Consider the following 27,134-nt stretch of genomic DNA (forward strand, 5'->3'; position numbering starts at 1 on the left):
TGCTTTTGATCTTCCAGACAGACGGACATCAAGATTTTCATCAGCTCACTTCAACAGAAATCACACAATGAAGGTAACCTGTTGAATTATTGTACCTGTCTGTGTGTTAATGGGGTGAATCAGGGTTCATGATATGTAGACGACTGACAACTTTCTCTAGCTTTAGTTTCCAGCTTTTATTCTGGGGTTGATTCAAGATTCAAGATTTTTATTTGTCACATGCATGAATGTACAAGTACAGCAGCAGTGAAATGCAATGGTAACAACTCCAGCACTGTGCAAGTAAAATAGATAAAAATAGAAATAAAATAGAAAGTAAATATATACACTCCTATATACAATCCTATATACAATATACAGTTATGGACATGAACCTTTCTAGTTGTGTTTACTCACACTGGGACCCTGTTTACACCTGGGGTTACCATGTGTCTTGTTTCCACATTGTATCTGGATATGTGTAAGATGGATTACATTCAGCAGCCAGGATAATCCACTTGGACATGGTCTTCTAGCAAACAGTAATGACTTTTGCCAGAGGAAAGGTTCTTGACCCCTGCAACTGTCTTTATTTTTTTTTTCTATAAAGAAGACTACCTTATTCTATCTATCTATATATCTCTCTATCTCTCTATCTATCTTATTGTGGACCTTCCCTTGCATGTAAAACAGTGTAAAGCAGCCTAAGCCAAGCTAAACAAATAAGACATGACAAGATGTGACGTATCATCCCATCTGTCCCAGCTGGAATCGCTCCTGTTCCTCGTCCTGGCTCCAGTCCTGATTCACTGCTACTGCGACCTCCCAGCGGACTGCAGTGACATCTATAAAGACAAAAGCAACACCAGCGGAGTCTACACCATCTATCCTGTGGGATCCACCTCTGGTGTCCAGGTACGCTTCATCCTCTCTGGGACGGAAGTGGAGATTTATATGAGACACATTTTGTCTCCAAAATGAGATCACCACCATGTGAAAACAGTGAGATTCACTCCTTCAAAGTGAATCATGGCACAGAATTAGAACAAGCATCAACTTTGTATCGGTTGAATTTCACAACTGAGTCTATTTTTATATTAACTTCATATCAACCTGAAAATATTCAACTTGGTATCAAGAGACTATCAGCTGACTTGCATCTTGCAAAAGGTTGATACTAACTTTGATATTAAAGGGAAAGTTCACCCATATTTGAAAAATGTGCTATAATTTCCTTCCTAGCTGTTATGTAGGACAGTAGTGGTGCTACCTTCCTCTCATTGTTGCTGAGTGCTCCACATGCTAACTGTTAGCCTCCTTCCATTCAGGGGGACTTCCCCCCAGCTAACGTTTTAAAAATATATTTTCTTATCAAATATTTATTTTGTTAAGTCTATTTCTTCATTAATTAATTCAATTGTGTGTGTGTGTGTGTGTGTGTGTGTGTGTGTGTGTGCATGTCTGTGTGTGTAGGTGTACTGTGACATGACTTCAGAAGGAGGCCATTGGACGGTAAGCATCACTCTCCATAAATGCGCAAAAGCATTAAGCATCTTCCTATTAATTATGAACTAAATATTAATAATGGGTCACTAATCACATAATAAATAACTGTAAATGAGTACCTAATTATTTGTAATGGAATTTAAAACTATATCTGAGGTATCTTTACACAATACTGTTGCAAATACAAACACCGTTTGCATGTTATTACATCATGAGACAGGTCTTGTCAAAGGCCTGTCTCATGATTAACAGGATTAACTTAGACAACTTAGTTCTTTTAGATTGAAGTGCAGTTTATTCTCCTTGGTGGAGAAATGGCTCAGCCTCTCCTGCTAAATATGAGTTTGCATGTGGGGTTTCCCAAGGGTCCATTTGTATGTCTTTAAAATTGTGTTTTTGTTATCTTTTTCTCACTTTTTTATTTTTTTTTACAGTGCTTTGAATTGCATTCATTAGAATGAAAATTGCTATATCAATAAACTTTGATGATGCAAAATAAAAATCTGTCATCAATTATTTGTGAAAGGTAACAAATCTCTGTGACATCATTTAATATAAATCATAACTAAGAAATTTTTGAGAAATTAGTTGATGATGAACAATTCATATACAAAACGTTAATATACTTTTGTAAATGCTTACTTTACTATGTTAACATATCACAAACATGTTTTAAATCATCTACAAATGGTTTGTCAATTATGGAATAATAATTTAAAAATCATGAGCAAAAGTCTGACAATAATTAATTAGCCAAACATTAACCAATGATTTTTTTCATGAATGTCATAATTAACTAATCATCTGTCAATTACTGAAAACATATTTGTGAGATGTTAAACTGAGCATTTACAGTGGTGTGTTAATGTTTTATGTTGATTTCTTCAGCATCAACTAATTTGTTTTAAATGACTTACTACTGACCGTTTCTAATCATTCATAACATATCAAACATATCATTAAGTTTTCATTTACTGATTTGTTCTTTAATATTTCACAGTTAATTCATCTTCATTCATATTTGTGATATGTTAGTATAGTACAGCCTATCACTTACAAAAAGTTCTGATGATTTGTTCATCATTAACACTTAACTATAAATAACTACCTTATAATATTCATGATCAGTGTATCAGTGTCATTACTATTAATGTACCTCTACAGTTCAATTGATGGTCTTTCCATAGAAAACCAGTGTATCAGTCAATTCCTCAGTCAATATATAATCAGTCAGGCTGCATTATACCGTCTGGATCAGATCAGATCGCTATATCACCAATTCATGTATGTATTCAGTGTTAACATGACATGGTCTTTATCTGTGGATACCTGAGTCAGCAGATATTTTGGCTCCTCCCCCCTCAGGTGATCCAGAGGAGGATGGACGGCTCACAGAACTTCTACAGGCCCTGGTGTGACTACAAGATGGGCTTTGGTGCCGCTGCTGGAGAGTACTGGCTCGGTGAGAGACTGATATCTAGCTGACATCAGTGTGCACCTTCTCATTTTGCAGCCCAGTATCAAGGCATCAAGCGTGTGATGGACCCACTGGTCCACCATAGGAAAGTGTGTCAGTGTCACGTTTTAAAAAATACAACTTTTAATAAAGGAGCAGTAACGTGACGTGGTATAGAGGGAGCGACAGAGTCCACATAAGGAGGCAGGTGGGCAGGTGGATTGGTCAGACACTTTCCTGTGAGCGACTCGAGTTCAAATCCAAGTCCAAGCAAAACCAGTTTGTTTTGAACATGTTTCCTAATGTTAGCTTACAGCAAAAACTGCTCACTAAAGTTTCCTAACCTTAACCTTAACCTAACCCTAACACACCTCATTTCGCCTCAACCAGGCAGCTATTTTTTCAGCTAGCCAATTGGTCAGGGCCAGGCGGCCAGTTTGTCCCAGCCAGGCGGCCATTTTGTTTTAACCCAGAGGCCATTTTGTCCCAACCCAGCGGCCATTTTGTCTCGGTCAAAGCCAAGTAGCCAACACTATAAATTTTGACTGATGGCCAGTTTGACTGACTGACCAAGCTGCCATTTTTTACAGGAAAGGTCAACCCTCACTAAGATCCTATCCCTTAACCCAACCTTTATTCTAACCTTAACCCTTACCCCATCTTAATCCTAACCTTAACCTTAAACCTAAACCTCACTGTAATCCTCACCTAATCCTAACCTTAAGACTAAACCTAACCCTCACCTAACCCTAACCTAACTTTAACCTTCAGCCTAAACCTAACCCACATCTAATCCTAAAATTAATCTTAACTTTTAGCCTGAACCTAACCCTGACCTAACTCTAACCTTAACTTTAACATTTAAAGCCTTAATCTAACCCACACCTAATCCTAACCTTAACTCTGACCTTAAGCCTAAAACTAACCCTCACCTAACCCTAACCTTAACCTGAACCTTAAACCTAAACCTAACCATAATCCTAAACCTAACCTTAAAACCTAGCCTACCCATAACCCTTGCCTAATCCTAAGAAAATCCCACCTGGCAGCCAAATTTGAGGTATGGACAAAGAAACTGCTGACACCCATACACCCTCCTACAACTCGAAAACTCACAACCAGAGCCGCTTGTACTACTGAAATTGGAGATGTAGTGTGCATGAGATATCGAGTGTATTATTTCCTAACCTAACCTTAATACACCTTAAGCAAGTCTCAGCCAATGTTACCAAACGAGCAAAGAAGCTAGAATGTGTGATGCCTCGTCGAAGCAAAACGTGACACTGACACGCTTTCCTCTGGTGGAGCAGCCAGTCTATTAAACATTTCTATTAAACATTTTGGCACAATATTAGGTCCCATTTTGACTTGCGTGTTCAGGTCTTGAGAACATCTTCCACCTGACACTGAGACAAAGGTACGAGCTGCTGGTCGACATGGAGGACTTCGATGGAAAGAAAGTGTCTGCCCGCTACTCCTCGTTCTCCATTGATCCAGAGAGCTACGGATACAAACTGCAAGTGTCTGGTTTCACTGATGGAGGAGCAGGTGAGCTAGCAGTTGTAGTAGTAGTATAAATGGTATTAGTAATAGAAGCAGTAGTAGTACTGTAATTGTATGAACTGTTTCTGATTGTGTTTCTACAGGAGACTCTCTGGCTTATCACAATGGACAGAAGTTCTCCACTATGGACAAAGACCAGGATTCCTATAGTAGCACCCACTGTGCTCGAGCTCGCCTGGGGGCTTTCTGGTACAACAGTTGTCACTATGCAAACCCCAACGGGATTTATCGACGGGGGGCTGACAGCACCATCAGCTATGTCGGAGTTGAGTGGTACACTTTTAAGGGCTATCAGTACTCCCTGAAGTCCTTCAGCATGAAGATCCGTCCTGTGTAGTAGTTTTTCCAGGACGATGACACGCAGCAGAATACTGATCAGAATGAATTAGACCTCAGATAAGTCACTCAAACAGCTTTCTCTGCTTTCTCGACTTCAGCTTTCTCTGAATGAGTCCTGACAGCTGCAGTAGTGAGCATTACTCTGAATGTGATGATCTGCTGTGTGGTGACAATAAAGGACAAGCTGAGCAGAAAGCTGGTCTGGTCTGGTGTGTTTACTTGTCTCCCGCATATTTCTGCCTCCCTCATGGATTCTTATATGTTACTGATATATATCATATACAATGCATTCAGAAAGTATTCAGACCCCCTTCAGTTTTATCACTTTTGTTATGTTGCACTTAAATTCTCACTCACTCACTCTCACTCATTTAAATTCATTTTTCCTCTCATTAATCTACATTCCGTACCCTATAATGACAAGTGAAAACAGAATTGAAGAAATTTTTGTAAATGTATTAAAAAAGAAAAAACTAAAATATCACATTGACATAAGTATTCAGACAAGGGACGAGCGAGTACATCACTATCTGTATCTGTATCTGTATCTGCTCAACCATCTACATTATCCGTAGCCGTATCCATACTTGGAGCAGGCGGGGCCTAAACCAGAAGTGGGTGTGGCTTAAACCGGAAGTTCATGTGATTTGACCGGACATGGGTGGGGGTTAACCAGTGTGTTATTTTAAGCCTGAAATTGATACAGGTTGATCAGAAGTTGCTATATTTATTGTTTATTAGAAAACTATTTACAGAACAGCCTCAGAATTGAGCTTCAGATCAATGTTTTTGATCACAATAGTAAATTAACTATTTACACATGCAACACATGCAATAGGCAATTATGAAGTACTAGAGAGAGAGATAGTATATATATATATATATAAATATAAGTTTGGACACACCTTCTCATTCAATGCGTTTTCTTTATTTTCATGACTATTTACATTGTAGATTCTCACTGAAGGAATCAAAACTATGAATGAACACGTGGAGTTATGTACTTAACAAAAAAAGGTGAAATAACTGAAAACATGTTTTATATTCTAGTTTCTTCAAAATAGCCACCCTTTGCTCTGATTACTGCTTTGCACACTCTTGGCATTCTCTCGATGAGCTACACACACATATTTGTGTGTGTGTGTGTGTTTGTGTGTTCAGCTAATGTGTGTGTGTAAGTGGTGTGTGTGTTCAGACTGTGACTCTGCACCGCGTCCGGTACGAGCAAAGTTTTCCACCTGACGTTTGAATGGTATAAGTTGAATTGGAATTCGGGAAAAAGAATGTGACTGTCTGTGTTGTGGCCGGCAGCTATTTTATTTTAATTTTGTTTATTTTGTTGTTGTTGTTTTAATTTAAGTGCTTTGCAAATTGATTTTTTGGGATAAAGGGACAGATTAAATAAGATTATTCTTCTTTCTGCTTCCTTTCATTCAAGATTTGGTAATGTTGTGTTTGTAGTGTATTGTTTTTTGTTGTGTTTTTCAATGAATGAAAATAAATAAATAAATAAATAAACGTTATATCAAAAAACAGCCGGTAAGAGCGAGCAGACGGTAACAACAATACAGCCTAAGAGTTGTGTCGGCCGTGAGAGACATGGTGCGAGTCGCATTCAGCCCTAACCCCTAACCCTAACCCCTAACCCCTAACCCTAACCCTAACTCTGCTCAAAAGCACTGCGTCTGTTACCCACCAAGTTCACCAGAAACTCTACTGACTGTCAGTGATTACAGAGCGAGGGAAGAGCGAGCTGAGAAACACCTGACCGCTACTGAAGAGAGACGCCACCTGAGCTGTCACAACTCAGTGAGTGACAGAGAGGCTGTCACTGTGTGTGTCTGTGTGTGTGTGTGTGTGTGTAGGGGAGGGGCGCTGTGTGTGACTGGCCTGTCACACAACGTGGACACAGTCAGCTACCCAATGACGATCATCACGACCACAGATATTGACTCATATTACTCGGATAATACTCGGCAAAAGGGCTCATTTCAGCCAAGTATCCGGCCCAGCCCTAATTCAGACCCTTTACTCAGTACTTAGCTGAAGCACTTTAGCAGGACAGGGTTCAGGTCAGGACTCTGGCTGGGCCACTCTAGGATCTTCACAGAGTCCCTAAGCCACTCCTGTGTTGTCTTGGCTGTGAGCTCAGAGTCACTGTCATGTTGGAAGATGAACCTTCGGCCCAGTCTGAGGTCCTGAGCTGTGGAACAGCTTTTCATTGACGATGTCTCTGGACTTTGCTCCATTCGTGTCTATGGATATTCTCATTCATCCAGGTCATCGTTCTCTTTGGGCAAATTGAATCGTAGGCAACTAGACTTGTATTTGTCTTAGGAAGACGTTGCTCCATTCAACTTCCCCTCAGTCCTGACCAGTCTCCCAGTCCCTGCTGCTGAAAAACACCAGCCTGATGCTGCCACCACCAGGCTGCACTGCTGGGATGGTGCTGGGGAGGTGATGAGAGCTGCCTGGTTTCCTCCAGACAGAACATTTGGCATTTAGAGTCCTTCAGCTGCTTTTTTGCAAACTCCAAGCAGCTTCCATGTGTTTTGCTCTGAGGAGAGGCTTCCTTTAAGCCGCTCTGCCATAAAGCCCAGATCGGTGGAGGGCTGCAGTGATGGTTGTCCTTCTGGAGATTTGTCCCGTCTCCACACAGGATCTCTGGAGCTCAGAGTGACCATCGGGTTCTTGGTAACCTTTCTCACTAAGGCCCTTTTCCCACGATTGTTCAGTTAGGGTTAGGGTTGGCTGGGCGACCAGCTCCTGGAAGAGTCCTGGTTGTGCCAAACTTCTTCCATTTCAGAATTATGGAGAACACTGTGTGCTTGGAAACCTTCAGTGCAGCAAAAAGTTTTTGTTGTAGCCTTCCCCAGATCTGTGCCTTGCAGCAGTCCTGTCTCTGAGCTCTGCAGGCAGTTCCTTTGACCTCATGGTTTTTACTCTGATATGCATTGTCAGCTGTGAGGCCTTCTATAGAGAGCTGTCTGCCTTTCCAAATCATGTCCAGTCAATTTAATTGACCACAGATGGACTCTCATCAAGGTGTAGAGACACCTCAGCAACCATCAAGAGAAATGGGAGGCACCTGAGCTACATTTCAAGTGTTGTTGCAAAGGGTCTGAATATTTATGTCAAGGTGATATTTCAGTTTTTCCTTTTTAATAAATTTGCAAAAAATTCTACAATACTGTTTTCACTTTGTCATTATGGGGTACTGAGTGTATATTAATGAGAGAAAAAAAATGAATTTAAAGTTAAATTAGCATCCAGCTGCAACATAACAAATGTGACAAAAGTGAAGGAGGTCTGAATACTTTCTAATGCCCTGTATGTGTTACATATGCTATATGTCCATATATGCCATATGGAAATCCTCTACATAAATTTCATTACATGCATTACATTTTCATGTGGGTCTGCTGTTAGAGATAGATACAGAGAGATTTTCTTTTTTTTTTTTTTGAACAAATAAACAGAACAAGAAACAAGAAGTGATAGGTATTGTGTAAGGTCGACAAAAGATTTGGATCTTGTTGATATTTTCTAGCCAGCTGAAGGAGGAACTCGTTTTGAGCTTTCTCAAGGTCAAGTGACCCGTTCAGGTCAGTTCAGTATTCTAACTAAAAAGTACTGTGTGGTGTCGCTCAGGGCTTGGTGTTTGCTCCATGTTTATTCTCAATGACAATGCTGCCCCTATAAATACAGGGTAACTTTAAAAGCCTTCATGTATATACACACTTGCTCTCTGCATATACACTATATGGACAAAAGTATTGGGCCACACCTCTTACTCATTGAATTCAGGTGTTTCATTCAGTCCCTTTGCCACAGGTGTATAAATCCAACAGCTAGCCATGCAGTCTGCATTTACCAACATCAGTGACAGAGCGTCTGGTTCTAAAGAGCTCACTGAGTTCCAGCGTGCTGCTGGAATAGTGATGGAATAGGAAGCCACCGCTGCAACAAGTCAGCTGCTGAAGTTTCTTCCCTCCTAGATATTCCACCATCTGCTTGAAGTGGGATTATTGCCAAGTGGAAGCATTTAGGAAGCACAGCGACTCGGCCACCAGGGGGCGGCACCACGTAAAGTTACAGAGCGGGGTCGCCGAGCGCCGAGGCTCATAGTGCATAAAAGAGTCCGAGGAGAACGTTCCCTGCCTCCAGGAGGACGTTCCCTGCCTGAGCGCATTGTGCCAACTGTGCAGTTTGCTGGAGGAGGGATCACGCTGTGGGCTGGTGTTTCTGGGCTCGGCCTCGGCCCCTCAGCTCCACCGAAGGGAAATCTGGACGCTTCAGCTCACCGAGACATTTTGGACAATTCTCTGCTTCCAGCTCTGTGGGACCAGTTTGGGGAAGGAAGGCCCTTTCCTGTCCCAGCATGACTGAGCCCCAGTGCACAGAGCAGCTCCATAAAGGCGTGGCCGGCTGAGTTTGGTGTGGAAGAAGTTGAGCGGCCCGCACAGAGCCCCGACCTCAACCCCATCCAACACCTTTGGGATCAACTAGAACGCAGACTGGGAGCCGGGCCCTCTGGTCCAACATCAGAGTCTGAGCTCACAAAGGCTCAAAACTCCCACAGACACACTCCAACATCTGGCAGAAACTCCCACAGACACACTACAACATCTGGTAGAAACTCCCACAGACACACTCCAACATCTGGCAGAAACTCCCACAGACACACTCCAACATCTGGTAGAAACTCCCACAGACACACTCCAACATCTGGTAGAAAGCCTCCCAGAAGAGCGGAAGCTGTTCTGCTGCAAAGGACCAACTCCATATTAATGCCTACGGATTTAGAATGGGAGGTCAGGAAAGCTCCTGCAGGTGGAACTTGGAGGTGAACCGCTACTTTTGTCCACACAGTGCATATATTTACAAAGATATATTGATATATAGATATGCACTGTACATACAATAATGAGCATTTAAGAAATTCAGCAGCATTTAAAAACACCCTAATAGGTTAAAGGTTTAATTACTAACAGGTTTCACTTTCTTTCATTTCTGATATATGTGCTGAGTATGTAACTGAATCAAGCTGTCCTCCTACGTGAACTGTCGATGTTATGAAAACAAACATAACATGTAGTGTAAAGTGACAATGAAATGTTATGTCAGCCATAAGGGCCTTAGTCGAGGCCATGGAAATAAGTACATCAGAGTACCAGAAGCTGATGGCTGCTAACAAAGCTGATTGTGGAGATGCTCCTGAGTTTATCATTCCAGATCAGTCACCTTCCATTGAGGAGATTGTCAGGGTCACCAGACCAGGGATCTCTTCTCCACTCTGAGCATGAGAACTGTCTGCAGCGGCGTCTCTGCCCCCTAACACAGGGAAGGCCAGGGAGACGACACTGAGAGAGGAGGACATCAAGCAAGAAGTCGTGATCATGGGCGAGGTGAATTCAACTGGCAAAGAGTCACTGTAATCAGAGCCGAACCTTGACAAGTGACCAAAGACAAGATTTACTGTTTTCTACATGTAATCCTGCTACGGAATGAATTTAACAAGTAATGATAATGAAGTTGTCTTATGATTAAAGTACAATTAAACAATTTTATGGAACCAAACTTAGTTTGAGGAATCAAATGTTTAATAATTCAGTTAAATGATAATATGACACTGATTCAAAACAATGATTAAGAGTTCTGATCAAATCCAATGTGGATCTTAGCATGTAAAGTGTGAATGTTTATGAAGGAGAACTAAGGGGTGACTCAGTGTTAACGGACAGCACATGTTGGGTAATCAATCCAAAAAATAATCTGTATTCTGTTTGCTAACTGTTGGCTAACAGAATACAGGAAGTTAGGACATACGTACTGATGTGCTCAGTGATGCTTGGAGGAAAACAGTCATGCTGAACGTGCAGGATCACAAAACAATCATCAAATATGGTGAAATAATTTAACATGTTACTTATGATCTGATGATAAACTCGTTTGAAGGAGGGAGGAAAGATGTGTATAAAGACGTGTGTCCCTCACTGCTAAGACTTTGTTGAAGACCCTCCAAAACCCCAGAGGATCTTTTGACAGCCTTTCAAACATTTTTTGGCATCACTCCTTCCATCACCTCCTAAAGTAAGTAGGTTTTAGTAGCTCCTCACCTTGCTGGGGGAGCAGCTCCACAGCAACGGGCTCATGCCTCTCCTTGTAGATGTCAAAAAGACAAATTCTGTGACACTGGATCAGGCTCATACACCAAGCTTCCAGATGGTTACTACACTAGGTGCTACTACTACTATTTATTCTTATTTTTTTGTTTGTCCTTGATGTTTTTGATCTTCCAGACCGACGGACATCAAGATTTTCATCAGCTCACTTCAACAGAAATCACACAATGAAGGTAACCTGTTGAATTAATGCATCTGTCTGTGTGTTAATGGGGTCAATGAGGGTTTGTTGATGATATGCAGATGACTGACAACTTTCTCTAGCTTTAGTTTCCAGCTTTTATTCTGATGTTGGACCTTTCTTGTTGTGTTTACTCACACTGGGACCCTGTTTACACCTGGGGTTACCATGTGTCTTGTTTCCACATTGTATCTGGATATGTGTAAGATGGATTACATTTAGCAGCCAGGATAATCCACTTGGACATGGTCTTCTAGCAAACAGTAATGACTTTTGGCAGAGGAAAGGTTCTTCACCCCTGCAACTGTCTTTATTTTATTTTATTTTTTTTATGAGAAGACCACCTCATTGTGGACTTCCCTTGCATGTAAAACAGTGTAAAGCAGCCTAAGCCAAGCTAACCAAATAAGACATGACAAGATGTGACGTCTCATCCCATCTGTCCCAGCTGGAAACGTTCCTGTTCCTCGTCCTGGCTCCAGTCCTGATTCACTGCTACTGCGACCTCCCAGCAGACTGCAGTGACATCTATAAAGACAAAAGCAACACCAGCGGAGTCTACACCATCTATCCTGTGGGATCCACCTCTGGTGTCCAGGTACGCTTCATCCTCTCTGGGGCACAGGTGGAGATTTATATGAGACACATTTTGTCTCCAAAATGAGATCACCACCATGTGAAAACAGTGAGATTCACTCCTTCAAAGTGAATCATGGCACAGAATTAGAACAAGCATCAACTTTGTATCAGTTGAATTTCACAACTGAGTCTATTTTTATATTAACTTCATATCAACCTGCAAATATTCAACTTGGTATCAACAGACTATCAGCTGACTTGCATCTTGCAAAAGGTTGATACTAACTTTGATATTAAAGGGAAAGTTCACCCATATTTGAAAAATGTGCTATAATTTCCTTCCTAGCTGTTATGTAGGACAGTAGTGGTGCTACCTTCCTGTCATTGTTACTGAGTGCTCCACATGCTAACTGTTAGCCTCCTGCCATTCAGGGGGACTTCCCCCCAGCTAACGTTTTAAAAAATATATTTTCTCATCAAATGTTTATTTTGTTAAGTCTACTCTTTTATTAATTAATTCAATTGTGTGTGTGTCTGTGTGTGCGCACGTGTGTGTGTGCATGTCTGTGTGTGTGTGTGTGTGTAGGTGTACTGTGACATGACTTCAGATGGAGGCCACTGGACGGTAAGCATCACTCCCCATAAATGCTCAAGAGCATTAACCAACTACCTCTTAATTATGATCTAAATATCAATAATAAATAATCACATCATAAATAACTGTAAATGAGTACCTAATTATTTGTAATGGAATTTAAAACTTTATATCCGAGGTGTCTTTCCACAATACTGTTGCAAATACAAACACCGTTTGCATGTTATTACATCATGACACAGGTCTTGTCAAAGGCCTGTCTCATGATTAACAGGATCAACTTAGACAACTTAGTTCTTTTAGATTGAAGTGCAGTTTATTCTCCTTGGTGGAGAAATGGCTCGGCCTCTCCTGCTAAATATGAGTTTGCATGTGGGGTTTCCCAAGGGTCCATTTGTATGTCTTTGAAATCGTATTTTTATTAACTTTTTTCTCACTCTTTTACAGTGCTTCACTAGAATGAAAATTGCTATTTCAATAAACTTTGATGATGCACAAAAAAAAAAAAAAAATCTCTCATCAATTATTTGTGAATGGTAACAAATCTCTGTAACATCATTTAATAAAAATCATTACTAAGTAATTTTTGAGAAACTAGTTGATGATGAACAATTCATTTTCAAAATTTTAAAATACTTTTGTAAATGCTTACTTTATTATATTAACATATCACAAACACGTTTTAAATCTTCTACAAATGGTTTGTCAATCATGCAATAATAATTAAAACATCATGAGCAAAAGTTTGACAATAATTAATTAGCTGAACATTAACAAATGATTTGTTCATGAATGTCATAATTAACTAATCATCTGCAGATTACTGAAAACATATTTATGATTTGTTCATCATCAACTAATTTGTTTAAAATGACCTACTACTGACCGTTTCTAATCATTCGTAACATATCAAACATATCATTTAGTTTTAATTTACTGATTTGTTCTTTAATATTTCACAGTTAATTCATCTGATATGTTTAAATAGTACAATTAATCATTTACACGGATACCTGAGTCAGCAGATATTTTGGCTCCTCCCCCCTCAGGTGATCCAGAGGAGGATGGACGGCTCACAGAACTTCTACAGGCCCTGGTGTGACTACAAGACGGGCTTTGGTGTCGCTGCTGGAGAGTACTGGCTCGGTGAGAGACTGATATCTAGCTAACATCAGTGTGCACCTTCTCATTTTGCAGCCCAGAATCAAGGCATCAAGCCTGTGATGGACCCACTGGTCCACCATAGGAAAGTGTGTCAGTGTCACGTTTTAAAAAATACAACTTTTTATAAAGGAGCAGTAACATGACGTGGTATAGAGGGAGCGACAGAGTCCACATAAGGAGGCAGGTGGGCGGGTGGATTGGTCAGACACTTTCCTGTGAGCGACTCGAGTTCAACTGCAAGTCCAAGCAAAACCAGTTTGTTTTGAACATGTTTGCTAATGTTAGCTTACTGGCAAACATTGCTCGCTAAATTTTCCTAACCTTTACCTTTACCCCCCTTATGTTCACATTTTCTAAGATCTTTTATGTTTGGGCTCAATTTGACCCCAGCAGTTTAAACCTCCACAAACTTATTATAACTAAAATTGTTACCAAAGTTTATGTGTCAGGTACTTTATGTTTCTTTGTTGATGACCTAAATAGCCCTTTAAATAAAACATAAATAAAAGTGTGCACAGGACATTGAAAACATATCATCATGTGAATTTCATATTTACCCGATAGTACCCATTACATTAGGAAAAGTCATTAAATATGAAGCAAAAAAAAATAAATAAATAAAATTAAAAAAATATGTTAATCGTTTATTTAGAGATGTTAAACATTGGCTGGGGTCCAATTGACCCCAAACATAATAGGAGGGTTAAGCTTAACCTAACCCTAACATTAACCTTACCTTAAGCAAGTCTCAGCCAAGGATACCTAACTAACAAAGCAGTTAGAATGTGTGATGCCTCATCGACGCAAAATGTGACACTGACACGCTTTCCTCTGTTGGAGCAGCCAGTCTATTAAATATTTTGGCACAATATTGGGTCCCATTTGGACTTTTAACTCCTGCAGTTACAACTGCACGGATGTTTGTGTGTGTTTGTGTGTGTATCTGTGTGTATATCTGTGTTTCTGTGTGTGTGTGCGTGTTCAGGTCTTGAGAACATCTTCCACCTGACACTGAGACAAAGGTACGAGCTGCTGGTTGACATGGAGGACTTCGATGGAAAGAAAGTGTCTGCCCGCTACTCCTCGTTCTCCATTGATCCAGAGAGCTACGGATACAAACTGCAAGTGTCTGGTTTCACTGATGGAGGGGCAGGTGAGCTAGCAGTGGCAGTATAAATAATATTAGTAATAGAAGCAGTAGTAATATTGTGATTGTATGAACTGTTTCTGATTGTGTTTCTACAGGAGACTCTCTGACTTATCACAGCGGATCTAAGTTTTCCACTATGGACAAAGACCAGGATGCCAATAGTGGCCACTGTGCTCGAGCTCGCCTGGGGCCTTTCTGGCACAACAGTTGTAACTATGCAAACCCCAACGGTGTGTATCGACGGGGGGCTGACAATAACCCCAGCCGTGTCGGAATTGAGTGGTACCATTGGAAGGGCTATGAGTACTCCCTGAAGTCCTTCAGCATGAAGATCCGTCCTGTGAAGTAGTTTTTCCAGGACGTCGACACGCAGCAGAATACTGATCAGAATGAATTAGACCTCAGATAAGTCACTCAGAAAGCTTTCTCTGCTTTCTCTACTTCAGCTTTCTCTGAATGAGTCCTGACAGCTGCAATAGTGAGCATTACTCTGAATGTGATGATCTGCTGTGTGGTGACAATAAAGGACAAGCTGAGCAGAAAGCTGCTCTGGTCTCATGTGTTTTCTTGTCTCCTGTGTATTTCTGCCTCCCTCATGGATTCTTATGTTACTGATATATATTATATACAATGCATTCAGAAAGTATTCAGACCCCCTTCAGTTTTTTCACTTTTGTTATGCTGCAGCCTGATCATACAATCACTTAAATTCATTTTTCCTCTCATTAATCTACATACAATATCCTATAATGACTAGAGAAAACAGAATTGAAGAAATTTTTGTAAATGTATTAAAGATAAGATAAGATAAGATAAGATATTCCTTTATTAGTCCCATGGTGGGGAAATTTCACGTATTACAGCAACAAAGTGGATAGCAAGATATGAAGCATAATTTACACTATAAACAGTATAAACAGATAATAAGTACCAAAGAGCAATATAAACATTATAAATAAGGAATGGAGAAAAAAGTTAGTTAAGGTGCTGAGAATGTGCATTCTAGTGCAGTCAGTGCAGTCCTGGCGAGTGTGTGGTCTACTGGGAGCACTGGTTGTTGTAGAGTCTGACGGCTGCAGGAAGGAAGGACCTGCGATAGCGTTCCTTCACACACTTTGGTTGAAGCAGTCTGTCGCTGAAGGAGCTCTCCAGTGTAGTTATAGTGTCCTGCAGGGGGTGGGAGTCGTTCACAATCATGGATGACAGCTTAGCCATCATCCTCCTCTCACCTACCACCTCCACTGAGTCGAGGGGGCGTCCCAGGACAGAGCTGGCCTTCCTGATCAGTTTGTCAAGTCTCTTTCTGTCAGCCGTTGAGATGCTGCTCCCCCAGCAGACCACTCCATAAAAGATGGCTGATGCCACCACGGTGTCATAAAAGGTCTTCAGGAGTGCCCCCTGCACTCCAAAAGACCTCAGTCTCCTGAGCCGATAGAGTCTGCTCTGGCCTTTCTTATAAAGTGCAGTTGTGTTGTGTGTCCAGTCCAGTTTATTGTTCAAGTGAACGCCCAGGTACTTGTAAGATGTCACTATCTCAATATCTGTTCCCTTGATGTTCACCGGTGTCAAGGAGCAGAGTGCTCGTCTGCGGAAATCCACCACCAGTTCTTTGGTTTTCCCCGCGTTGATCTGGAGGCAGTTCCGCTGGCACCAGTCCACAAAGTCCTGTGTCAGTTCTCTGTACTCTCTGTCGTCCCCCTCTGTGATGAGGCCGACGATTGCAGAGTCATCAGAGAACTTCTGCAGGTGACAGGTGGGTGTGTTGTATGAGAAATCTGCAGTGTAGAGGGTGAAGAGGAACGGAGCCAGGACCGTTCCCTGCGGGGCCCCCGTGCTGCAGACTACGGTGTCGGACACACAGTCCCGGGTCCTCACATACTGTGGACGGTTGGTGAGATAGTCCAGAATCCAGTGTGTGAGGTGATGGTCCACCCCGGTGTGCTCCAGCTTGTCTCTCAGAAGTACAGGCTGTATGGTATTAAAAGCACTGGAGAAGTCAAAAAACACGATTCTCACAGTGCTCCCAGGTTTCTCCAGGTGAGAGAGAGCTCGGTGTTGGAGGAAGATCACAGCGTCATCCACCCCAATGCCAGGCTGGTAGGCAAACTGAAGTGGATCTAGTGAAGGTCCCACCAGGGGGCGGAGATGAACAAGGACCAGCCGCTCCAGGGTCTTCATCAGGTGGGATGTTAGCGCCACCGGCCTGTAGCTGTTGAGATCCTTGGGGTGTGGAGTCTTGGGCACAGGTACCACGCAGGATGTTTTCCACAGCTGTGGCACTCTCCTCAGCTTCAGGCTCAGGTTGAACATGTGCTCAACAATCCCGCACAGCTGATCTGCGCAGGACTTGAGGAGTCTGGAGCTAATGCCGTCTGGACCTGCAGCCTTCCTTGCCTTGATCCTCCGGAGCTGGTTTCTCACCTGGGTCGTTGTGAGAGACAGGTTGGAGCAGGGGGGCTGTGTAAATAAATAACCTTAAAAAATTATAAAACCTAAAAAACGATCGACAACGCCACCTAGGATTACAGAGCCTAGGACTCTAAAACAGGTTCGTTTAAAATCAGGACGAGCAGAGTATTAAAAATAACCAACTGAGACAATAAAATACACAAGAAAGAGTTTATTTACACAATCAACCCAACCCCACAGTCACCATAGATCCGGGAGGTTTAAAATGTCTCCTCTCTTCGCCCACGCAGTCCTCGCGAGCCTGTCGGGTCCGGACACCACACCAATCCTCAGGGTCCGCTATGACACCAACCCTGTGGGAAACAGAGGACAACTCGGCGAATATGGGGTTCAACGCTATCTTAGCGGGTGTCAGTGCTAGCCTCATAGGGAAGCGCAGGCCGCCATACACTGGCAGGGTACTCACACATTTCCTGGGTCATAGTCTTAGACTAATGACCCAGGCCGGAGTAAATCGGCGTTGGCGGAACAGCTGCAGCTCGGTTGCATCGAACGGGAAACCCCTCCTCCGTCTCGGCCGCTGACACAGCTCCTGCCGACCCACGGTATCGCCCGCTTCCGCTTCCGCTGCCCTGCGCCAACCGCCGTCCTCCTGAATGTGTGCTCCCGTCCCTGCCCTGGTCACAGGCGGCGTCCTGCCGGCCGACACCTCCTCCGTTCCTTCGGCTTCTCGACTCTGCCTCTGGTCGGCCAAGGCAGCCGCCTCGGCCACCTGGCCCTCCGGTCGCTGACCACCTCCCGCTAGTCTCTCCGGTCTCTGTCGTTTGTCCTTGCCGCGGGAGTCCCGTCCTCCTTCCCCAGTGGCTGAGCTCATCTGTCCATCAAACACTCAGGTGCGGGCAGTGCTGTAATCAAACTATCAATTAACAGAAGTGTGGAACTAAAACAAGCATGCAGATAAAACCAGGAATAAAAACACAATACATACAAATCCAACTCAAACAAAATCATGCATAATAAAATCATAAAAGCATGCATAACTACCACAAATAAAACCATAAAACACACTTCTGCCCTCTGACACACAGACATCTTTCTGCTGCAGCTGATCCTCCATCTTCCTCCTGTAGTTGTTCTTCCCCTCTCTGATCTTCCTTCTCAACTCCCTCTGCACAGCCTTCAGCTCGTCCTTATCTCCAGACCTAAAGGCCCTCTTCTTCTCCTTAAGGAGAGCCTTTATGTCAGGGTTAATCCACGGTTTACTGTTGGAAAAACACCGTACAGTCCTGGTGGGTACAGTGTTTTCCACACAAGTTAATATAGTCCGTTATGCATTGTGTGAGACTGTCAATGTCCTCTCCATGGGAATCACAATATATATATATATATATATATATATATACACACACATTATGGCATGCTGTTTAGGAAAATATTATATATATGGAATGAAAGTTTGAATATTTTGAATGAAAGTCTGAATATATGGAATGAAACTTGAATATATGGAATGAAACTTGAATATTTTGAATGAAAGTCTGAATTTATGGAATGAAACATGAATATTTTGAATGAAAGTCTGAATTTATGGAATGAAACTTGAATATATGGAATGAAAGTCTGAATATATGGAATGAAACTTGAATATTTTGAATGAAACTTGAATATATGGAATGAAAGTCTGAATATATGGAATGGAACTTGAATATATGGAATGAAAGTCTGAATATATGGAATGAACTTTTGAATATATGGAATGAAATGTGACGCCATCACTGGTGCCATCTTGTTTTTCAATGTGCAAGCACGGATGTTACTCCAAGAAGTCTGTAAAAATGAGTGAGTCAGCACCAGAGTGGGAATTATACCACGGCCACGACAGCCACGGCCGTCGTTGCCCCTCGCTCTGGCCGTAGTGCCCTGAAAATAATTGTACCCCTCACAGCCAATTTGGCCGGTGTGCCCCAAGCAGTCAGTCTCTCAAGGTTATCATGGATCATCAAAAGCTGCTTTGTTTGCCTGCATAATGGACTGTTTTGTTGTCAATTTTGATTTCTTTGGTGACCTAAGTTTGGATAAATGGCTGAACGAGGAAGACAAGACAGAACAAAAAAAGGAGAGATACGCAAGAGTGACGAGTGAAGAGCTGGATCAGCTGGAGAGTCAAGAAATGAAGCCGTACGGCCCGGTCACCGTCTTGGGCCGTCAAACGTCTACAAGACTACCTGACAAACACCGGGCAGACAGCTGATTTCTCACCTGTAAGGAAAGAAGAGCTAAACAAGATCCTCCGTGAATTTTATGGAGCTTTAATTTCTATAATAAAGAGAATGAGATGCCTCAGCTGAGTCAGCACCACGGACAGTACCTGCTGAGGCAGAGTCAGTACCACGAACAGTACCTGCTGAGGCAGATTCAGCACCATGGACAGTACCTGCTGAGGCAGAGTCAGCACCACGAACAGTACCTGCTGAGGCAGATTCAGCACCACGGACAGTACCTGCTGAGGCAGATTCAGCACCACGGACAGTACCTGCTGAGGCAGAGTCAGCACCACGGACAGTACCTGCTGAGGCAGATTCAGCACCACGGACAGTACCTGCTGAGGCAGAGTCAGCACCACGGACAGTACCTGCTGAGGCAGAGTCAGCACCACGGACAGTACCTGCTGAGGCAGATTCAGCACCACAGACAGTACCTGCTGAGGCAGATTCAGCACCACGGACAGTACCTGCTGATGCAGATTCAGCACCATGGACAGTACCTGCTGAGGCTGTCTATGGAAAACTCTGGTACTGTCCGTGGTGCTGAATCTGCTTTTCCACCGAGATTCCGTGGGGCTGAGTCTGTTGACGCAGATTCAGCACCACGGACAGTACCTGTCAGATTTCCCACGGAGATGTGCAACTGTAACTTTGTTCTTGTTATTAATGTGTTAATGTTATTAATTAGCCTGTTAATCGTTATTAATTTGTTTAGTCTTTATGAGTTTCATAGGCCATTGATTTAATTAATTCGTCAATTTGTTTGCATCTGTACATTGAAATGAACATTTAATAAATCAGCACATCTGTGAAAACTGTGGTCTTTATTTCAGAGGTAAATTGATAACAGCCTGAAAAGGTGATTATATAACTCTGTTCAGTCTTAATGTTACTGCTTACTTTTGTTACTTTTGCTGCTTCACCACATTAATCGGAGCTGACGTTAAATTGGAGTGACACACCCCCAGCTGAAATAAAACATCTGCCGGTGAGTTTATGAAAAGACAGATGTTTGTTCTGGTGCTGACACTGGAAAGCAGTAGCCTGTATTTAAATATAACTGTTAATATAAGTTGGTTGTAGATAAAGATAAGCTGTGCTGCTGAGTCGTTGTCACAGCACCTGTTAGATTAAAAATGACTGAGAAGTCAGCAGAAGTATAACTATCAGTCCATGAAAAAATTATTTTTTCCAGCGGTTACAACATGATTAAGCTAGCAGAGCAGTTTTGTGTTCCTATGTGTGGTATTTATTCAGTTTTGGGAAATCACAATGTCATGATAAGCTCAAGTTGGCTGACTGACAAGGACTAGTTACCATCAGATCTCATGTATTTCTGCTGAAACGGAGAGAATACTAGAAAAAAACGTTTATATTTTGAGAGCGAAATGCCCACAGTATGAATACATTTTGATAATACATTTTATTCTGTTGGTAATAGTTGTATAATCACATTGTATTTTGTGTGACTTTTTTTTTTTTTGTTTTGTTTTGTTTAATTGTATGAAGTCATGATGTTTATTCATAGCATAGGTTATATCATAGGTTAAGTCCACACATTTTACTCAATGGTCTTGGTGCCCTGGCATGTGGCCTTAATGCCCTAAAAAAAAAGTGGCAACACCAAAGGCCAAAGGCCTTGCCCCTAAAATTGTGTAATTCCCACCCTGGTCAGCACGCAATCTGGTGGCAGCGATTCTAAGCAATGAAGAAATCATTAACACCCTGGCGAATGCTTGTACGGGCCAAAATAACACTAGTAATCGGTCATGAACACCGTTCTACTGAAGAAGTTTTTTCACTGTTTCATCGTGGAAGACTGATAGCAGTGAACCTCACAGGGCAGATAGCTAGCCTACTGCTTATCCGAGAGAGAGATTTATGGCCATATGCACAGTAAAACAGGCGTTTACACTGTAAATGAAATTCTTACTTGGCTAGTCCTCCTTCCACGCAAAAACTAAAACTAAAAAGCCATTTAACAGGCAGATGGCATTTAACCAAAGGGGACATTCTTGTGCACTCAAGCCTCATTTTAATTCAGCTGTCAATCACTGAAGACGTATCTCACATCTTTTATATACTTGACCTGATCACGGTCAGGCACAGATTATTTAATTTTTCCAGCGGGTCTGAGAGGGTCGAGCTCCGCTTTTGGTGGATAAATCAACCCGTAAAATGTCTGTGGTGGTCCTGTTATAACTGCAGCGCGAACATTCACGTAGTGGCCTATAATATTTCTATAATAACTGTATCGTGTCTATAGTGAATAGAAAGAATGCGTTTAATCGCGCCGGGGCACAAAATGTAAGAAAGGCTGGCGCCTCCGAATTTTATATGGAAGAAGAAACCCTGCATATTGTTAATACATATTTTAGAGACCTCCCAAAATTTATTGCATCATGTTTTTAGGGGAGTTCATGTGTTATTAGGCTAAGGGAAGATGAGCTCCTCCTGGCTCCCCTGTCGTTCCCACCCTCCAGGTAGACAGTTTGTGTTTTTATTCATTAACCAGCTGCTTTATAGCCGACCTGCACTCCAGTTTGCATTTGGCCCACCAGCATATTCAGACTTTCATTCCATATATTCAAGTTTCATTCCATAAATTCAGACTTTCATTCAAAATATTCAAGTTTCATTCCATATATTCAGACGTTCATTCCATAAATTAAGACTTTCATTCAAAATATTCAAGTTTCATTCCATATATTCAGACTTTCATTCAAAATATTCAAGTTTCATTCCATAAATTCGGACTTTCATTCAAAATATTCATATTTCGTTCCATAAATTCAGACTTTCATTTAAAATATTCAAGTTTCATTCCATATATTCAAGTTTCATTCCATAAATTCAGACTTTCATTCAAAATATTCAAGTTTCATTCCATAAATTCAGACTCTCATTCAAAATATTCAAGTTTCATTCCATAAATTCAGACTTTCATTCAAAATATTCATGTTTCATTCCATAAATTCAGACTTTCATTCAAAATATTCAAGTTTCATTCCATATATTCAGACTTTCATTCAAAATATTCAGACTTTCATTCCATATATTCAGACTTTCATTCAAAATATTCAAACTTTCATTCCATATATATAATATTTTCCTAAACGGCATGCCATAATACATACACACACACACACACACACACACACACACATATATATATACACACACACACACACACACACACACACACACATATATATATATATATATATATATAAAGCTTCATTTGTAATATTTATACTACTACTGTATTTATTTTTTATGAACTACAGTGTGAAAATGTCAGACTCTCAGTGCATGCAGCCAAAATAGAATAAGAATAATAATGTACCTTGTGTGTTCAGCTAATGTGTGTGTGTAAGTGGTGTGTGTGTGTTCAGACTGTGACTCTGCACCGCGTCCACTACCAGCAAAGTTTTCCAACTGACTTTATATAAAAAACCAGACAGTAAGAGCGAGCAGACAGTAAAAAAACAACAACAACGAGCGGTGTGTCGGCCGTGAGAGACATGACGCGAGTCGCATTCAGCCCTAACCCCTAACCCTAACCCCTAACCCTAACCCCTAACCCTAACCCTAACTCTGCTCAAAAGCACTGCGTCTGTTACCAGTCAAGTTCAGCAGAAACTCTACTGACTATCAGTGATTACAGAGCGAGGGAAGAGCGAGCTGAGAAACACCTGACCGCTACTGAAGAGAGACGCCACCTGAGCTGTCACACCTGAGAGAGTGACAGAGAGGCTGTCACTGTGTGTGTGTGTGTGTGTGTGTGTGTGTGTGTGTGTGTGTGTGTGTGTGTGTCTGTGTGTGCGTGTGTGCGTGTGTTTGTGTGTATGTGTGTGTGTGTGTGTGGAGATTTTTTTTTTCTTTGAATGTGCTTGCCACCCTTGTGACCATGTGGCCATGTGGTAACCCACCAGCCCTATGCTGTTTGTGGGCTGTGTAGTGTTGTTGCTCTTGCCCAGGTGGGGAGTTGAACCCTGGTCTCCTTCATGGCAGGCAGAGACACTATCCACTGTGCCACTGGGGCTTGTGTGGGCAGAGCCAGAAATGAGGCTCTAAAAAGCACACAGCATGAGTGACAGTGGTGCTTGAGAAAGAGTCGTCTAAAAGTAGTGGTCAAACAAATGCTTTTACCTCAATGACAGTAAGTCCAAGCAGAAAATAAAAGGTATCGTGAGAAAGGCAAAGCTTTGGGCTTTCAAACTGTGTCAAATTATTTTCAAACTCCCAAAAATCCCTGAGATTCGGCGAGTTAAAAAAGTGTGTTTCTCCCTCTCTCCCCAGATTCTGGGTTCCAGATATAATGGGAGTCTATGGGGAAGAGAGCTGGCACTCCTGCCTCGTTAAGTGTCACCGCTTAAAAAGTTTTGTATTCACATTTTTCAAAGCAAAACTAGTTTTCCTACTACTTTACCCTGAATTTATGCATGTGGAGTGAAAACTGTCTCTCTTTCTCTATCCATCTCGTCTGTCTGAACGCTGAACTGAGCGGAAGACAGAAACCCCGCCGGCAGTATCAACGCTGCTTAGCGAGTGACTGAGTGACGTCACCGGCTGCAGGCAGGCCAGGGTTGCCAGATACTGCGACAAATACCCCCCACAATCTGACCTGTTTCCTTCACTGTAAAATCAGGAGATTAGCGGGAGAAATTACTGACTGGGAGCATTACGGGAGATAGGGTTAAAAATCGGGAGTCTCCCGCGTGAATCGGGAGAGTTGGTGTATGATCCAAATATACAATGCATGTATGTATACATACTTACATCATATATGTGCATAACAAATACATCTGCCACATATTCACACTTAAAGTTCTTAATATATGTGGAAAATAAATAATGCAATCCAGTATATGCACATATATGTTATCTTATGTCAGAGACCAAATATTTACGCCACATATTTGCACACATATCCTGAAATATATGTCCAAATATGTGAACTTATATGTCCCATTATTTGAAATGTATGTTCATATATGGCCATATATCAGATTTGCGTATGGGACAGCTGACCGTTACTGAAGAGCGACGCCACCTGTGCTGTCACACCTGAGTGAGTGAGAGAGAGGCTGTCACTGTGTGTGTGTGTGTGTGTGTGTGTGTAGGGGAGGGGCGCTGTGAGTGACTGGCCTGTCACACAACGTGGACACAGTCAGCTACCCAATGACGATCATCACGACCACAGATATTGACTGATATTACTCGGATAATACTCGGCAAAAGGGCTCATTTCAGCCGAGTATCCGGCCCAGCCCGAATTCAGACCCTTTACTCAGTACTTAGCTGAAGCACTTTAGCAGGACAGGGTTCAGGTCAGGACTCTGGCTGGGCCACTCTAAGACCTTCACAGAGTCCCTAAGCCACTCCTGTGCTGTCTTGGCTGTGAGCTCAGAGTCACTGTCATGTTGGAAGATGAACCTTCAGCCCAGTCTGAGGTCCTGAGCTGTGGAACAGCTTTTCATTGAGGATGTCTCTGGACTTTGCTCCATTCAGCTTCCCCTCAGCCCTGACCAGTCTCCCAGTCCTACTGCTGAAAAAAAAAAAAAAAAAAAAAAAAAAACACAGCCTGATGCTGCCACCACCATGCTGCACTGCTGGGATGGTACTGGGCAGGTGATGAGCGCTGTCTGGTTTCCTCCAGACAGAACATTTGGCATTTAGAGTCCTTCAGGTGCTTTTTTGCGAACTCCAAGCGGCTTTCATGTGTTTTGCTCTGAGGAGAGGCTTCCTTTAAGCTGCTCTGCCATAAAGCCCAGATTGGTGGAGGGCTGCAGTGATGGTTGTCCTTCTGGAACTTTGTCCCGTCTCCACACAGGATCTCTGGAGCTCAGTCACAGTGACCATCGGGTTCTTGGTAAACTTTCTCACTAAGGTCTTCTCCCACGATTGCTCAGTTTGGCCGGGCGACCAGCTCCTGGAAGAGTCCTGGTTGTGCCAAACTTCTTCCATTTCAGAATTATGGAGAACACTGTGTGCTTGGAAACCTTCAGTGCAGCAGAAAGTTTTTGTTGTAGCCTTCCCCAGATCTGTGCCTTGCACCAATCCTGTCTCTGAGCTCTGCAGGCAGTTCCTTTGGTTTTTACTCTGATATGCATTGTCAGCTGTGAGGCCTTCTATAGAGAGCTGTGTGCCTTTCCAAATCATGTCCAGTCAATTTAATTGACCACAGATGGACTCTAATCAAGGTGTAGAGACACCTCAGCAACCATCAAGAGAAATGGGAGGCACCTGAGCTACATTTCAAGTGTTGTTGCAAAGGGTCTGAATATTTATGTCAAGGTGATATTTCAGTTTTTCCTTTTTAATAAATTTGCAAAAAAAATTCTACAATTCTGTTTTCATTTTGTCATTCTGGGATACTGAGTGTATATTAATGAGAGAAAAAAAATGAATTTAAAGTTAAATTAGCATCCGGCTGCAACATAACAAATGTGACAAAAGTGAAGGAGGTCTGAATACTTTCTAATGCCCTGTATGTGTTACATACGCTATATGTCCATATATGCCATATGGAAATCCTCTCCATATATTTCATTACATGTATTACATTTTCATGTGGGTCTGCTGTTAGAGATAGATACAGAGAGATTTTCTTTTTTTTTTTTTTTTAACAAATAAACAGAACAAGAAACGAGAAGTGGCAGGTATTGTGTAAGGTCGACAAAAGATTTGGATCTTGTTGATATTTTCTAGCCAGCTGAAGCAGGAACTCGTTTTGAGCTTTCTCAAGGTCAAGTGACCCGTTCAGGTCAGTTCAGTATTCTAACTAAAAAGTACTGTGTGGCTTGGCGTTTGCTCCACGTTTATTCTCAATGACAATGCTGCCCCTATAAATTCAGGATAACTTTAAAAGCCTTTATGTATATACACACTCGCTCTCTGCATATACACTATATGGACAAAAGTATTGGGCCACACCTCTTACTCATTGAATCCAGGTGTTTCATTCAGTCCCTTTCCCACAGCTGTATAACTTCCAGCAGCTAGCCATGCAGTTTGCCTTTACCAACATCAGTGACAGAGTGTCTGGTTCTAAAGAGCTCACTGAGTTCCAGCGTGCTGCTGTAATAGTAATGTAATAGGAAGCCACCGCTGCAACAAGTCAGCTGCTGAAGTTTCTTCCCTCCTAGATATTCCACCATCAGCTGGAAGTGGGATTATTGCCAAGTGGAAGCGTTTAGGAAGCACAGCGACTCGGCCACCAGGGGGCGGAACCACGTAAAGTTACACAGCGGGGTCGCCGAACACCGAGGCTCGTAGTGCGTAGAAGTGTCGGACGCTCTGCCGCCTCAGGAACTGCAGAGCTCCAAACCTCCTCTGGCATCAACATCAGCACAGAAATTGAGTGCCGGGAGCTTCATGGCTGAGCGGCCGCACGCCAGCCTCACATCACCGAGCACGACGCCGAACGGCGGACGGAGCAGCTGGACTCTGGAAATGTGTTCTGTGGTGCAACAAATCAGGCATCTCTATGTGGCAGTCTGATGGACGAGTCTGGGCTTGGGGAACGCCAGGAGAACGTTCCCTGTCTGGGTTTGGGGAACGCCAGGAGAACGTTCCCTGTCTGGGTTTGGGGAACGCCAGGAGAACGTTCCCTGTCTGGGTTTGGGGAACGCCAGGAGAACGTTCCCTGCCTCCAGGAGAACGTTCCCTGCCTGAGCGCATTGTGCCAACTGTGCAGTTTGCTGGAGGAGGGGTCACGCTGTGGGCTGGTGTTTCTGGGCTCGGCCTCGGCCCCTCAGC

At 42.4% G+C, this 27,134-nt stretch overlaps 2 protein-coding genes across 2 annotated transcripts in view; both read left to right on the forward strand.

Annotated features, from left to right (window-relative positions):
- On the forward strand, nucleotides 1-15,107 carry LOC115377628 (microfibril-associated glycoprotein 4-like). Its single transcript, XM_030077509.1, has 6 exons — nucleotides 1-73; nucleotides 745-894; nucleotides 1,453-1,491; nucleotides 2,851-2,947; nucleotides 4,322-4,489; nucleotides 14,793-15,107. The coding sequence occupies exons 1-6, from the start codon at nucleotides 68-70 to the stop codon at nucleotides 15,044-15,046; spliced, it is 714 nt and encodes a 237-aa protein (XP_029933369.1). The 5' UTR covers nucleotides 1-67; the 3' UTR covers nucleotides 15,047-15,107.
- The window catches only part of LOC115377629 (microfibril-associated glycoprotein 4-like), a 22,846-nt gene continuing 7,463 nt past the window's right edge, over nucleotides 11,752-27,134 (forward strand). Inside the window, exon 1 of the mRNA XM_030077510.1 lies at nucleotides 11,752-11,807. The gene's annotated coding sequence lies outside the window, so the exon portion shown is untranslated. The remainder of the gene's footprint in view (nucleotides 11,808-27,134) is intronic.

The sequence above is a fragment of the Myripristis murdjan genome, chromosome 19, assembly GCF_902150065.1.
Source record: "Myripristis murdjan chromosome 19, fMyrMur1.1, whole genome shotgun sequence".
Taxonomy (NCBI): Eukaryota; Metazoa; Chordata; class Actinopteri; order Holocentriformes; family Holocentridae; genus Myripristis; species Myripristis murdjan.